Here is a 14,849-nt window from a genome sequence, read left to right as displayed (position 1 = left end):
TGAAAAAGAAGTTTGGTTACTAAAAGAGATTGAGTTAACTACATCTATTCATTAGGTAATAGGTAGAATACTCACTTCTAATTAACAACTAAAAATTATTTATTGTTATTGAGTTAGATTTGTCTAGATTTTAAATTCAATTAAAATTGGGTAATTGATCCATTTATCAGACCAAATTTTTTACTTGGAGAGTGTTTAGTTAGCAAAAAATCATTTTCCTAAATGATTTCTTATATTCTTTGTTTGGTCTATAAAAGTTGAAAAACAAATTTAAAAATAGTGAAATACATTTTCCTTCACCTTCCTTTTATCCATCTTCCCACATTCATTTACAACTTTATATTTTTCTTTTTTTCTATAATGTTTCATGCAAGAAACTAAACAAAGAAATAATAAGCTATAATGGTACTTTCCCTTGAAAACTATTTTTTCAAGATATATTAGTCTTCCAGTGAAATTTACCTGTCCAACTGGAGCCTTACCTAGAATGCATTGATTAGTAAGCCCAAACGAGGCCATAATTTCTCATGTTTACATGGAAATCATTATATGCCTAAGGGCTAAGACTTAAGAGCATCAACCTTGATAAAAAAAGATTATCAACCTAGACTCCTAGTTGAGCGTTCACGCCAAATAAGTGCAACTTACTAACTATAGATTTATTCAAACTTCCCCAATAATAAATAAAGTACTTTTCAAGACTTTAATAGTTAAATACTACTCCCTCCATTTCACAATATAAGGCACGCACAATGTTCGAGGTCGAACTTTGACCTTTAATTACTGTCAATTTATATTGATAGAAAATTTTTAAAAATAATATTATTATAGTATTTTTTAAGACGAATCCAACGGTATAATTTTTATTTATCATATTTGAAAAATACTTGTAATCAAAGCAAATTTTCGTAAAGCGTGAATGTCTTATACTCTTATATTTTGAAACAGAAGGATTATTTATTATTGGTGTATGAAATAAAAAATTAATTACAAACTGGGGTATTTTATATAGTGAAAATATGAAAATTGCAATACATCTATAAACCTACCATAAATATTACTAACTTCAAAGTAATAGAAAAGAATTATCAACTTCAATGTTGTATTATAGCTTCATTGATGGATCTACACTACTCAGATGCACGGTATTAGAGAAGACAGAAGTAATCAAGCCTTAATCTAAATACAATGAACTCTATTAAATTAATCGCTCTCGCACAGATACAAGATCTGACAATAGTACAAGCAGCAAGCTGGAAAGAATATCAAAAAGTTGTAGAGATATGAAAGCTGCCGGTTTTACAAAAAAGTTCGCACAGATAGAACTTAGAATATGGTTTTACAAAGGTTGCAACTCATCTCATGTGTGAATGCTGCCGGTTTTCTCACTTGAAAAAGCATTTGTGCACAAAATTACAGTAATACAGGAATGATAGATTTTACAACATCTCTCCTCTGAACCCATTGCTTTAAGCTAGAATATATTCTTGGCAAGGGGTAACGAAGGCTTCAAATCAAATACATATCTTACAAAAGCCAGGTTTTTGCCAATTCGGATATATTCTTGACTAAAATGGCGCAGGTTCAGAATGACCTTGGTGCAGTTAAAATCATTCACACGCTTACATGAACAGCAAAAAACCAAAATCAGAATCCTGGGAATGAACTTGGAGAAGCTTCTTCTTTGCTAGTGACTTCAGTAGGGATATGAAAGCAATCTTCGTGATTGAGCTGGTGGTGCTAATCCGGGAATATTTCGAATGTCTTTGTTATTTGGGTTTACAATCTGCAAAACAATTTAAGTATATGTGAAGTCATATAATTTGGAAGAAATGTCTGAACATCATAATTTACATAGACTGTTGATGAAAATTATAGCAGTTGGGAGTAACAAGGATGTCCATATCCCCCTTTCCCCAAACCCACACATAAGGCACGGATGGGTATTGGCTAGATGGCGGCTGAAAAGTCTCTGGGGTCATATCCTGGAACCAAAACTGTCTACATCACTGCCCTTTGTGGCTTTCTATACACCAAAAAAGCAGCCAAACTGAGCAAGAACTTAGGCCCTGTACTTTTGGGTTGAATTGAATTGAACTAAAACTATGAGAAGAAACTAGCTGAACTGAACTGAACTGAACTAAAGTGAGCTGAACTGAAACTGTGCCCAAAAAAACAGGGCCTAAAATTAGTAACTTCGGCATTGATAATGTAGCTAAAAAAGATATCTTTCTTCTATTGGTTAGTCCGTTTGGGACTTCTGAGGGGAGAGGGAAGGGGAGCTTGTTCCCAAGAAGTGCTAGTCTCTATTTGATTTATCTACATGTGGGATCTCAGGCTCTATTACAAACCCCCCCCCCCCCCACCCTCCCGGCAATACACAAACCAAAAAAAAAGTTAATTGGTACTCAAAACCCCTTCCAATAAGTACTCATGTTAGTAACATATTGTAGCTCTCATGGTACCAATTGGAATAGTTTTGACTTGAGTACCAATATGTCCCAAATAGAGGCCTATAATCCCCTCCTTGTCTGGTTGTTCCCAGCCATATGAACAAGTGTGTGATGTGCAAAACTGAATTGCCCTGTTGTACTAACCACTGCCTTTTTTTCTCTTAACTGTTACGGCTTTACCCCCACTCAACTATTTCTCTCTCTCCGCCTCAAACCCCTCCCCATCCCCTCCGCAGCACCCCCTTTCCCTCTTCCCCCACAACCCTCTCTCAACCCCTGCTTGCTATCAGAGGAGCTTGACAAATAAGAAAAATCGGAGGGCAGACATTAGGGCCACACATGTTCAGATTACACAATAGAAAGGGGTTATAGAATGAGAAGATCTGTCCTGTGAAAGAGGTCAATTTTGCTCAGATAGCTCTCACTATTTAGGTCCATAATCTGGCCACTGCTAGCTAGGGCGTGTGTGTATATCTAAAAGTAAATATCTAATTTTATCTTCTAAAAGCTGAACAACCATATGGAGGTGAGTAATGTTCCAGTTGAAATCAAGGTTTAGGCAGACAGACTTCTTGATGTTCTCATCTTTTATCCTCAGCATCCTCTGAGTTTGAACTGGGATTTGGGAAGAGTTACAATATGCTTTCTTTCAGACTCATATGGCCCATTCCCTGAGAGTTTTTCCAAGATACTTTAAAATCCTCTAAAATTTTCACCCCATTCATTCAAAAGATCACAACTTAGGAGCTAGATATTTCACAACTCCTACACATAATGATTCAAGGTATCAGTTGGAAACAAAAAGTTGTTGGCAAACTTGTCAATGGCCAAAAATGTACACTGCAAAAATGGGAATGTGATGGGAAAGACGGCTTACAGTGCATGCTTCTCTGCTATGTCTTAACAAGATCTAAAGAACTCAGTATGCTTTAAGATTTCCTTCCAAGTACATTTTTCCCTTGTTAAAACTCAAGATTTTTCCAGATGGAGACGGTTTAACTCCACCTGTGAGTGTCACTTGTGGTATTCACAACCAGTCCCATGCCCGAATAAAGGAGGAGGGTTGCAATAGGTCTGTGGCGACCAGCATTAAAACTTAGTCACATCATATGACGTAAATCGACATAAGAATTTTGGTACTAAGGTTTTGCTGTTGTATGGAAAAGGGGATGCTGTCACCTATTTTTACTAAGAAACTGAAAGAAACCCCAGAAACGAAGGAGACTAAACAGGAAGAAGAGGGATTCACCGAAGAAGATCCGAACGAAACCAAAATCAACGAAATGGATCCATAACATAAATAGACTAAACATAATAACAGCAAGAAATATGGGATATTAGTAGCCAACCTTCACAATAATGATGGCTATGACTCCAAGCACTATAAGGAAAAGCAAAGCCATGATACATTTATCTGTAGCAACCTGTAGAAAGATGAGTGATTTATTAGCAACAAGACATTCAACATTAAGAAGTCAAAGAAAGAAGATAGGTGTCAAGGAGACCTGTCGCCCGATTTCCTTGACTAGCTTCGTAGCTTTTTTTAACGAGAAATTAATAGAGTCCAATTCGTTAACAATCCTACTCATTTGTTCAGTCTGCACACTCCCACAAGTTACAGCATTAAAAATCGCAAGTTATCTAATCAAGAAGAGATCCATATGACAGATTGAGGCTCCATTTCAACCCTGACTATGAATTCCACCAATTGACTCACCTGGGCTTTGAGAGCTGCTGCAGTTTCTGTTCCAACACCAATAGTCTCTTGAACAATCTGCCTCAAGCAAATGAAAGTGTTAATGCTTTTCATAAGGTTGGTTAAAGTTGTTCAGAAAGTCGAAGAGTGTGGACTTGTGGAGTCCCATGTATGACATATATGTAACACACACATTTTTCTGCATCTCAGTCCACTAAGATTATTCATCAATGAAAACCAACTAAATAAACTGCAGATGCAGCACATAAGATACATGTCAAAAAATATATGAGAAAGTTCTAGTTTCAGGTTCCTCATCTTCAGAAAACGCCAAGGAGGTGTGTGGTCGAAAGTTTTGGAATGGAACGGAAGGATGTGATACAGCCATCATTCCCTCATGCATTGAGATCTCCATACCTCCCTCTTAGTATAGGATTCTAAGGCCCTGTTCCATTCAACTTATTTTTGCTTATTTGAACTTATCTGAACTTACTAGTCCTAATTAAAACTTATCTGAACATATCTGAACTTATTAGACCTTATTTTGTGAGAGTGTCAGACCTTCTTTTTGCTAGTCTGAGCTCATTAGTCCTTATTAGGCTTTATCTGAACTTATTTTTTCTCATAAGGACTGAAAATAAGGTGAACATAACAGGCCCTAAATCCATAATTTTAATGAACTAAACTAGAACAGTAATGAATTTCCAATTGACACCCATGGAGTTCTCGTTCTCATTCCATTCCAATTATTCGAACCAAATCCCCCCTAAAGTTCTGCCATTATTTTTGAAGGCTGACTATGAGCAAATATCCAACACTTTGAGCTACGCTTATATTCAAACTTAAAGGGGATGTAGTGGCAAATATTGACCGCTCACTACCTTCACTTAGGAACAAGATGAACTAATAGCAAGTAAAATTGATTCCCATTCTACAAGTAGTGGTCACATAACTACCCATAAAGACATCAGTTGCTTTCTAAATCTGGAACCAAAGGCCAACTAACCTTCTTTCCTCTGTCAATGGCTTGATCAGTTTCATCCATCATTCTGTTTCCACGATCCATGAGCTGTTCATTTGTCATAGCTGCAGAATTTAGAATCCATTACCACTGAATAAACTATGTATGTATGTATTTATGTATGTATTTATGTATGTATGTATGTACGTATATATGTGTGTGTATGTGTGATACTTTACTTTGTGTGAGATGGGGGACATATCTGTGCAATGTTCTTAATCAGCAAGAACAAAGTTCCTGTTACTGCTCAGTTGCCAATTAAAAAAAAAATTAAAACCTTAATTCTTCACATGCTCACAAAAGTCATGGCAATAGAAGTTTCACATGTTACTTAGAGATGTCAGATATATTTCAAAACGAGTTCCGAGAAAAGAAATCCAAAGTATGTTGCATTCATAGTTCATACAGCTCTAACTTGGAAATCTTATCAGTAGAACAGAGAAGAGAGTATTTAAAGCATCCGCATGCCAAGAACAGTAGTCGAAGATAATGGCAGTTGCTTACTGGATGCTAACAAAACATTTTGTTCTCCTATTCCTTCGCCAGGCTCTTCAAATAGGTCAACTCGTTTATTTTCAAGGTTGGTTGCATATCTGATTACAATTATGCCAGTGTAAACCCATGTCAGATATTTAGATGACACAAACATAATAATAGAGGTTTAATAGCATCTGCACAGTATAAAGTTCATTAACCACTATGAAATTGTAAGAAGTCTGCAGTAGGAACTCAAAAAGAATAGAATTGCAAAACAACAGATAAGACTTTCCATACATGTTTGCCATGAACAGGAAATGAGATTTTTATATCCCAAAAAGTTGAAATTGGGATCATTGGAAATTCAAGTAGATTATATTTGTGGGGTATATGGAAGCAGAAGAACCAAGCATGTTGCTCATTCTATCAATAAGAATCCATGTGTTTTATTCTTTGGTGAGAAGCTTGTCTCCTGTGTGATGCACACACCCACATGATAGTGCTATAATATCAACAACTCCGTTGAGACATTATTAGTAAACCCCTCTAAAGCATCATCAGTAACCTCTCCTTCATAGTTTTATCATTCCTTGGCCAACCTTTGTTTCTGTCCATTGCATGCAGCATGATTACTCATTCATCTCAAGGTCACTTCACATCCACCAACGATGTCTTCAAAGTTCATCCACCTTTTATGTAATTTTCGCCACCTTTTGTACGATTATGAAGTTGATGAAAGTCATTGAGTGGTATATATTACAGAAAGGGTTCAGGGTTTCCCCATTCTAATTTCCCGACTTAATGACTCCATCTTATATACAAAGTAAAAAGCCCACCAACTTACTGAAAGCCTCTCTTCAGGAAACAGAGACTCAAATCAAGACCCTCACAAGCTTGATCGGCCACTATCCAGCATGATCAAATATGAGGAAGTTTCATTCTGATTATAGACATGGCTATGCATTCTTGCATCTAATACCATTAATACCAAGCTTGCTTCGTGTAGTTGGTTGGGATTCAGTGACAAGTTGAATCCTCTCAACTATGGTACTTAGGGGGTAGAGATTCCCCTTACCTTTTCCTCCTACTCTCAAGTGCCTGACCCGCAAATGCTATTATTTTGAAGTTTTGAACTTTTCAATATTGCCGTATTTTATTTCGTTAGATGGCGCTTGATTTTTCAAATGGAGCATCCTCACTTAGTGATCGGTCCGCTAGGACGGCTAGGTTCTTTCGTAAATCTCCTCATCTTTCAATCATGAGAAAATATTGTGAACCTAAATTGAAAATACATTAAATTCGGACTGGACTAGATTCGGACTCAAGAAAAAAGTTTAAGGCTAGACTAAAAAAAGTTTGGATCGGATTTTGACTCAATTTCTTGAGTCCAAAAAACTTTGGACTGGATTTGGATTTGGCAAAGTCCAATCTGCTCCAACCAACTTACACCCCTTTGAGCTAACCACAGTTTTATTATTCCCTCCGTCCTATAATAGTCTGAATACTTTCCTTTTATGTTTGTCCCAAATTAGTTTGAACACTTCCATTTTTGGCATGATCCCACTATTACTACATTATTTCTTTTACTATCTTTTGGCCGACATTCTATGTTTATCAATAAAAATTACCCAGCTTTCTCTCTCCTCCAATAAAAATATCCCACCAGCTCCGATCACATGTCATTTTAAATAAAATTACATTTGATAACCACACTAAAACTTATCACCTTATACTACGTGTTCTAAGAAGTGTTCGGATCTTCTTGGGATGGAGGGAGTACTTTTTTGTTTAGCATAACAATGTTTGATTATGACTATTCGATAATATGGGAATGGGATTTCCAATGCATTTCTACTTTGTTATAAGAGACTTCCAAAAAAAGTAAGCTACGATTACTCTTGAGTATCAGCAACTAACAAACACAAGACTTTACGTAAAAAGGTAATTTGGCCAACAAACATCATCTAACAGCCAGACGATGGCCCGAAAAAGAAAGCAGAAATGCTGGACACACAATCGGGTTACCAGGATTGGTTTAGAAATAGAAGAGGACAGCACCATTCCATTGGATTTTAAAAGCTTATTCACAAACAGGAGCTATGGTCAAATTATTTGCAATTACCCACTCTCCATATACATTTATGTGCATTGCTGCTAAGTGCTAACTAATGTCAACTGAAAAAGGCATGTAATAATAGAATGTCGCAAAAGACGCAACTTACTGCTTTTTCAAAGCAACGTATGAATTCAACTCTTTAATCTGTAGATGAACATAAAAAAACATAATTAGTGTTTTGCATATGGGGCTGCCAAAAGAAATGTATAAAGATAATAATACTAGAACAGATGATGAGGAAACTATATTCCACATCAAATATGTTTAGAGTCATACATTCATCTCAACATTATACCCTCTTCCACATTCTAAACTTCAAGGATGGTTTCACTTATTAAGCATTGTAATCTAACCAAAATACAGTAGACAAACCTATTATACCTTCAATTTGACACCAGGTTAACAATAAAAAGATTATTGCTTAAAACTACATAGTTTTTAAAATATCCAAGACCAATTCACACTTAAGCTTTAATAATGAGGAAGCATAAGTAAAGAAGTCAAACCATAGACTGTTTTCTCTCACTCATCGTCTTGTTTGTGTTCGGGTCATTCCTGCCTTCCAAATGCTTCACTTCTCGATCAAATTCTTTAATAAGCCTGAGAAATTAATAATAATGATGATAAGCCAGCAATTCCATTTAAGGAGGGAGGAGTAAGAGGCTGAGAGCCCATAAGATCACTCTTTACTTCCCTAGCATATTCATGTGAAGAGATGAAAACTTAAGATACAGAAATTTTCATGTCATCCAATTCCATAGAACTAGAATATAATAAATAAAAATGACGCTCTTGAAAGAAGAAAATGAGAAAAACCAAGGGAAAAGAGGATGAGGATTACCTTAATCCCTTAATTAATGAGAATCAGTCCCTATTCTATATATGCAGGATGTAGGCATCAAAAAGTGCAATATTGCTTGGTTCCTATGAGTGTGTAAAATATACCTAATTTGAGTCCTAGAAATGCAAATTAAAATTATACACACACAAATTCACTAGCCTGAGACTGCATTCCCTTGTACCAAGATCTTCTACAACATAACATAGATGCAAATTTATATCAACGTGTGCAAGTTTTAGCAGAAAGTTGCCAAAGAGCTCATTGAACAATGATAATTCTTCTCAAAACTTTAATATTTAATCTTAATTACCAAATTTCTAGATGCTGTTTTTGTGTTGTTGTTTAGTTAGGTTTACATAATTGCAGCTTTGTGCTCGTCATGCATAGAATCCCATCTGATCAAACTACTAATGCCATCTCTTGAATCTTAATGGTAAGGTTGAAATTTCTCTAGTTAAGCCAACAACTCTAACAGGTTTGACAAAAAGATGGTGAAAACAAGGTTGCATTATCCGAAGCGTTCATGTGACATCATGCTAATATTCCTAGAAGCTACATAAGTAGACGATATATATCACAAGCATCAATAATAAAGCCTGCTTGAGTACCTTTTACACTCCCGCATCTTATCAGTGAGCTCTTCCAGCTGCCTGCTCTGTCTAGTTGAATCCTTGATCTTCTCCAACTTCTGGAACCCATTTCTATTTCAAATAAGAGAAAAAACATGAAATGATTGCTCACTGCTAATTATATCCATATATGGAGAAAGCAACCTGGTGGTTGTAGCAATTAGACAATGAACAGAAGAAACATAGCCACAGACACCGCACAAGATTTAATGGTCATTTCCCTTTGTTTTGATGCTTATTTAGATTTTAGAATTTAGACCACCACAAGCATAAGCAATTTATCAGTTAATAATATTTTAATACACCTTCATCGAGTGCATCTTATATGCAAGAACAAACCCTTATATGCAGTTGAAAGGGGCGCCTTACTTCAGAGTACTGATTCTAATTTTTAATATTCACAGGAAAGGAAGACCAAAAAGTTCATATACTTAAGTACCAGCTCATGCGCAACAAATCTTTAGGTATTTAGCTTCCCAAGCCAATATTTCTGAATTACAACAGACCAACTTGTATCAATTGACATGGTCAATACGGTCCAATTACAAAATACTATATGTGGCCCAATATGACAAATACCAGAATATGCCAACGTCAACCACAACCCTTTAAGCGAAACGGCAATTAAGTACGATTTGGTGATGCACTGCAGCACTACCGTTGCTGAACCACAATCCAGGATTCTAGCTCTAGGATGATATTTAGGAGGTGAGTATGAAATGCAACCGCCTTGATAAGAAGCTAAGCAGATCCTTGATTTTCTTATTTTTAGCTCTAAGATGATGTCTAGGAGGTTAATATGAAAAGCAACTAAAATACACAATAGAAACGCAATCCAAGAGAAAATTGTCACTGGACTCACTATCCTCACATGATTTTACCAATTGAGTTAATTGACATAATGACATCCACCATTCAACTTCAATAAATTAAGCAATTTTCCCCTAGAAGAGTTGGCAAGAAATGCCTTGGAAAATCCAATCCCCCTAAATAACAAAAAGCAACTTTATCTCCATATTTTACAGCAAAAGTTTTCATATTAAAAGAAGCTAAGTTCAAAAGGTGTAAACTATAGGAAATCTAATGAAAGGCTACATTGTTCGAATTATAAGTAATTGCAGACTTGCAACACACAAGCTACAGTGAACAGTGATTATATTACACAGCACTCCACAATATCAAGCAATTGCAACTTATAAGCACAGAAAATGTCAAATTAACCTCCAACGCTCCAATTAGCTTAATTAAACACTAATAAGAGCATGAACAATTCAAAATTAAGGTCATTTTATCAGCTTAATTAAGAATTAGGAAGAACTGAACTACGCAACACAAAAAAAAGGCGTAAATCTTACGATAATGCTCGAAATATATCACTAATTTGTCCATCAATTTCGCCGAGCTCCTCGCTGATCGCCGATAACGACATTATTGTCGAATTCTCAAAATGTCAACTCGTTGCTTCTCTTTCTCTCTCTTGTTGCGTTGTTTTTCGAATCAAACAATGAATAAATGCTCAGCAAAATGCAAATTATGCACGATTAAGAATCAGAGAAAAAAATCGTTAAACTATGAAAATCTTAGCTTCGAAAATTGAAAACAATGAGTAAAAAGATATGGAATTTGATTGTAATTCCACCAAATTTAAAAGTAATTTAGGATCTGAACAATGTAGATCAAAATGTGGTTTCGAAGATCTAATCGCCGAGTTTTTGAGAAAAAAGGACAAAAATTTTGAAATCGGAGGTGATTTTTTTCTCTCTCCTGTTTTCCTCTGGTAATATTTCTGTTTTTTCATTAATAATTTTACTTGTTCTTGGTTACATAATTGTGGATTTCTTTTTTCTGTTTGGAGCGAGGATTGGGCCGCTTAAAATTTAAACCGCTGAAAGTGCCGTAGTGTAAACTGTAAACGAAGGGTTCATCATTGAACTTCTCAACTTAAGATGTCAATTCATATTATCGGTCAGGTTTCAGGTTAAACAACGTGGGATCATGTGTGTTCAAGTCTGATCATGTTCGGGTCATACATTCTCGCATATCAAGTGCATGTTGGGTCGACTAGGTCGAGTCACGTTCAAGTTATCGTAAAAGCCAAATCATTTTTAGATGGGTCTATGGGCGTGTTCGGCAACAGTAACTGTGGTGATAGCTTTTAGCTGTGAGAGTAGTTGTTAGTTGTGCTGATAGCTGTTAGTGGTTGGTGTGTAGCTGTTAGCTGTTAGCTGTCCAGGTAGCGAGGTAATATATTGATGTTCGGTAAAAAAAGTTGTCAAAGTAGTTGTTTAAGAATAAATAGTTAAAAAAATTCAAATAAAACTTTAACATATAATTTATACACCACTAAAAGCTACCCAAAAGCTACAAATTGTAGCTTTTGACAAACACTACTAAAACACTATTTGTACCGCTAAACACTACTTACACCACTACTTTGCCAAACACTCTTATTTTTTCTAATTAGTGTTTTGACCTAGTCAAGACACTAAAAGCTACTTAAAAAGCTTGTGGCGAACACGCCCTATATCAAGTTAGGACGTCCCATGAACAGATTTTAGATTTATTTATACAAGTCATTGTTGTATGCTTTGGTTGGATATTGTTTGGATTGAATTCAGTTTAAGGCATGGGTTCTTTTATTAAAAAAAAAATATTACACTAAATTAAATTTGTTGTCTTTAATCTTTTTTTTTTTTTTTTTTTTGATTTTCTCTTGTTTCTCCTGGTGAAAAGCAAAACAGCAAAGTTGACATTGAAGTTTAATATCAGCATAAGTTGGAGAGAGTGCAAGTATATATAATGCCTTATAAAAGAAAGTTCAATCCGACTTGTGTGGATCCAGTTCACACTAAAAATAGTGTGGACCAGGCCCACGCACGTGACCCATTAAACATTATTAAACTTTTAATTACCAAAAATGCGCGATTTTCTCTCTCTTCAATACTTCCAAAATCCGCCACTTTCTCTCTCTTCAATATTTCCAAAAACCATAGATTCTATCGCTATTAAATTTCTGCAAATTATTGTTTCTCTCCATTGAAATTACCTACAAACTAAATCGATTCTTCAACAATTTCCTTTTGAATTGAACAATTGCGAAAAATTCATGGAAAATTCAGGTTTAATTGATCAAATAGATCTCAATCAGAGTATTGAACCATATAGTATAGACAATCTATATCACTCGACGACGACGAACAACATTGAAGCAATCGACGACGAAAATCATCACAATTCAATCCAAAATGAGCATCAAGATTCACTGATAATAGATCTCAATAATACACCAACTGTTGAAGGTAACAACATCCAAATCAATAGTTTCATTTCCTTAATTAAGCAAAAGAGTAACACTATAACTTTATGTAGGTAATGTGGTTCTGTTTCATGATGAGATAGAAAACCAATATCCTACTTCATTTGTTTCAAGTGATGAATCTAATTCAGCTGTCATTTCAGGTAAGTACTTACACTATATTAAAAATAGATACACTATATGATACAGAGATACACTATATCATACAGAGATACACTATATTCTATAGGAACACAATAGGAAATATAGAAGTTATTTACTTACATGCATTACAGAAACATACACTATATCATTTTGTTATACACTATATCATTTTATTATACACTATATCATTGTAACATACACTATATCATTTAAACATACACTATATCATTTTAACACACTATATCATATTAATATACAGTATGTCATTTTAACATACATTATATGATTTTATTATACACTATATCACTTTGACATACACTATATCATTTACACATACACTATATCATTTTAACATACACTATATCATATTAATATACACTATATCATTTTAACATACACTATATCATTTTAATATACACTATATCACTATAACATAAACTATATCATTGTAACATACACTATATCACTGAAACATACACTATATCATTATAACATACACTATATCATTTTAACATACACTATATCACTATAATATACACTATATCATTCTAACATACACTATATCATTGTAACATACACTATATCATTTTGTTATACACTATTATCATTTTATTATACACTATATCATTGTAACATACACTATATCATTGTAACATACACTATATCATTCTAACATACACTATATCAATAAATACACTATATAATCTATACATACACTATATCATTTAAACATACAATATATATCATTGTAACATACACTATATCATTGTAACATACACTATATCACTGAAACATAAACTATATCATATTAATATACACTATATCATTTTAACATACACTATATCACTATATCACTGAAACATACACTATATCACTATAACATACACTATATCACTGAAACATACACTATATCATTATAACATACACTATATCATTTTAACATACACTATATCACTATAACATACACTATATCATTGTAACATACACTATATTACTGAAACATAAACTATATCACTATAACATATATTATCAATATACACTATATCATTTTAACATACACTATATGATTTTAACATACACTATATCATATCAATATACACTATATTAGAACAGAAGCACATACACTATATCATTCAAAACTACACTATATCAAAAATTCCAACACTATACCAATCTAAAAAACAATATATGAAATAGAACACAATAATTCATATATACATAACAGAAAAAAACATTAACCAACTTCATATATATATTTAGCATTCATCAATTAATTACAAAACATTTGTCACTAATATGACATAACAATGTCATTATTTAGTGACAAATAATAATAGTTTAAAGATTCTTCATCTTCCAAAAAAGGAGTTGCTTACATTAATAACAGTCCCAGCTAAAAAAAACACAAAAAAACACCTGGCCCTAATCCCCTAACTAACTCTAATTAATGCTTTATTCTTCACCAAATAAAATTGGGAACCCATCACAGTAAGCCCACCACTCACCACTAATGTGAGCCCAAAAATCAACACCATCATCAAAAATTATGGACTTGAGAGCCCAGGCCTTCATGGAGGTGTCCTCCCACTCAGGCGTCCAATGAACTGAATCCCTTATTTTCCACAACTTCCTCCATGTTTTACAGATATTCATCACATCTTCAGAATACCAACATGATACTTTAGAGAACACATGAAAGGCCATAATTTGTTCCATACCCAACAGTTCGTGGGCATCTTCTAAACCATACCTTGCAATGGTCCTCCACTCTCTGCACACACTTTCCACAAACTCTCTGTCCTTTGGGTCAGAAAGTCGAGGGAAAATATGGAAACGTAGAATCTCATGCATTGAGAGGACTGGATGAAGTTGATCAAGTGAAGCCATTTAACCTTCGAAAAAATACAAAAAATCAGCATAAAACAAATATCAAACCAACACTACACTACCCCTTCTTTTACCCTCTGTTTTACACCTTCTTTTAATTTTAACTTGTTGAGTTTAACTTCATCATTTCAAAGGAAACCTAAACTATACTTGTTTACTAACAATTAATAACAATTCGCTAAAGAAATTAAAATAATTATGACAAAAACCTAAACTGTATGATAACCCAAAAAAAAATTCACATAAAATTTAACATAAACAACAAAAAA

The 14,849-nt window shown here is 34.3% G+C and overlaps 1 protein-coding gene across 1 annotated transcript; it reads right to left on the bottom strand.

Moving 5' to 3' along the window:
* Positions 1-1,180: 1,180 nt before the first annotated feature.
* On the bottom strand, positions 1,181-11,133 carry LOC104908083 (novel plant SNARE 11). The gene is made up of 10 exons (XM_010697153.4): positions 10,589-11,133; positions 9,213-9,305; positions 8,270-8,363; positions 7,870-7,907; positions 5,675-5,763; positions 5,156-5,235; positions 4,171-4,227; positions 3,959-4,051; positions 3,803-3,877; positions 1,181-1,786 (listed from the first exon to the last, which is right to left on the bottom strand). Exons 1-10 carry the CDS (start codon positions 10,660-10,662, stop codon positions 1,697-1,699), a joined length of 783 nt encoding a protein of 260 aa, XP_010695455.1. The 5' UTR covers positions 10,663-11,133; the 3' UTR covers positions 1,181-1,696.
* Between the last annotated feature and the right edge of the window lie 3,716 nt (positions 11,134-14,849).

The sequence above is a fragment of the Beta vulgaris genome, chromosome 5 (genome assembly GCF_026745355.1).
Source record: "Beta vulgaris subsp. vulgaris cultivar EL10 chromosome 5, EL10.2, whole genome shotgun sequence".
NCBI classification, from domain to species: domain Eukaryota; kingdom Viridiplantae; phylum Streptophyta; class Magnoliopsida; order Caryophyllales; family Amaranthaceae; genus Beta; species Beta vulgaris.
This window is presented reverse-complemented; position numbering and strand designations above follow the sequence as displayed.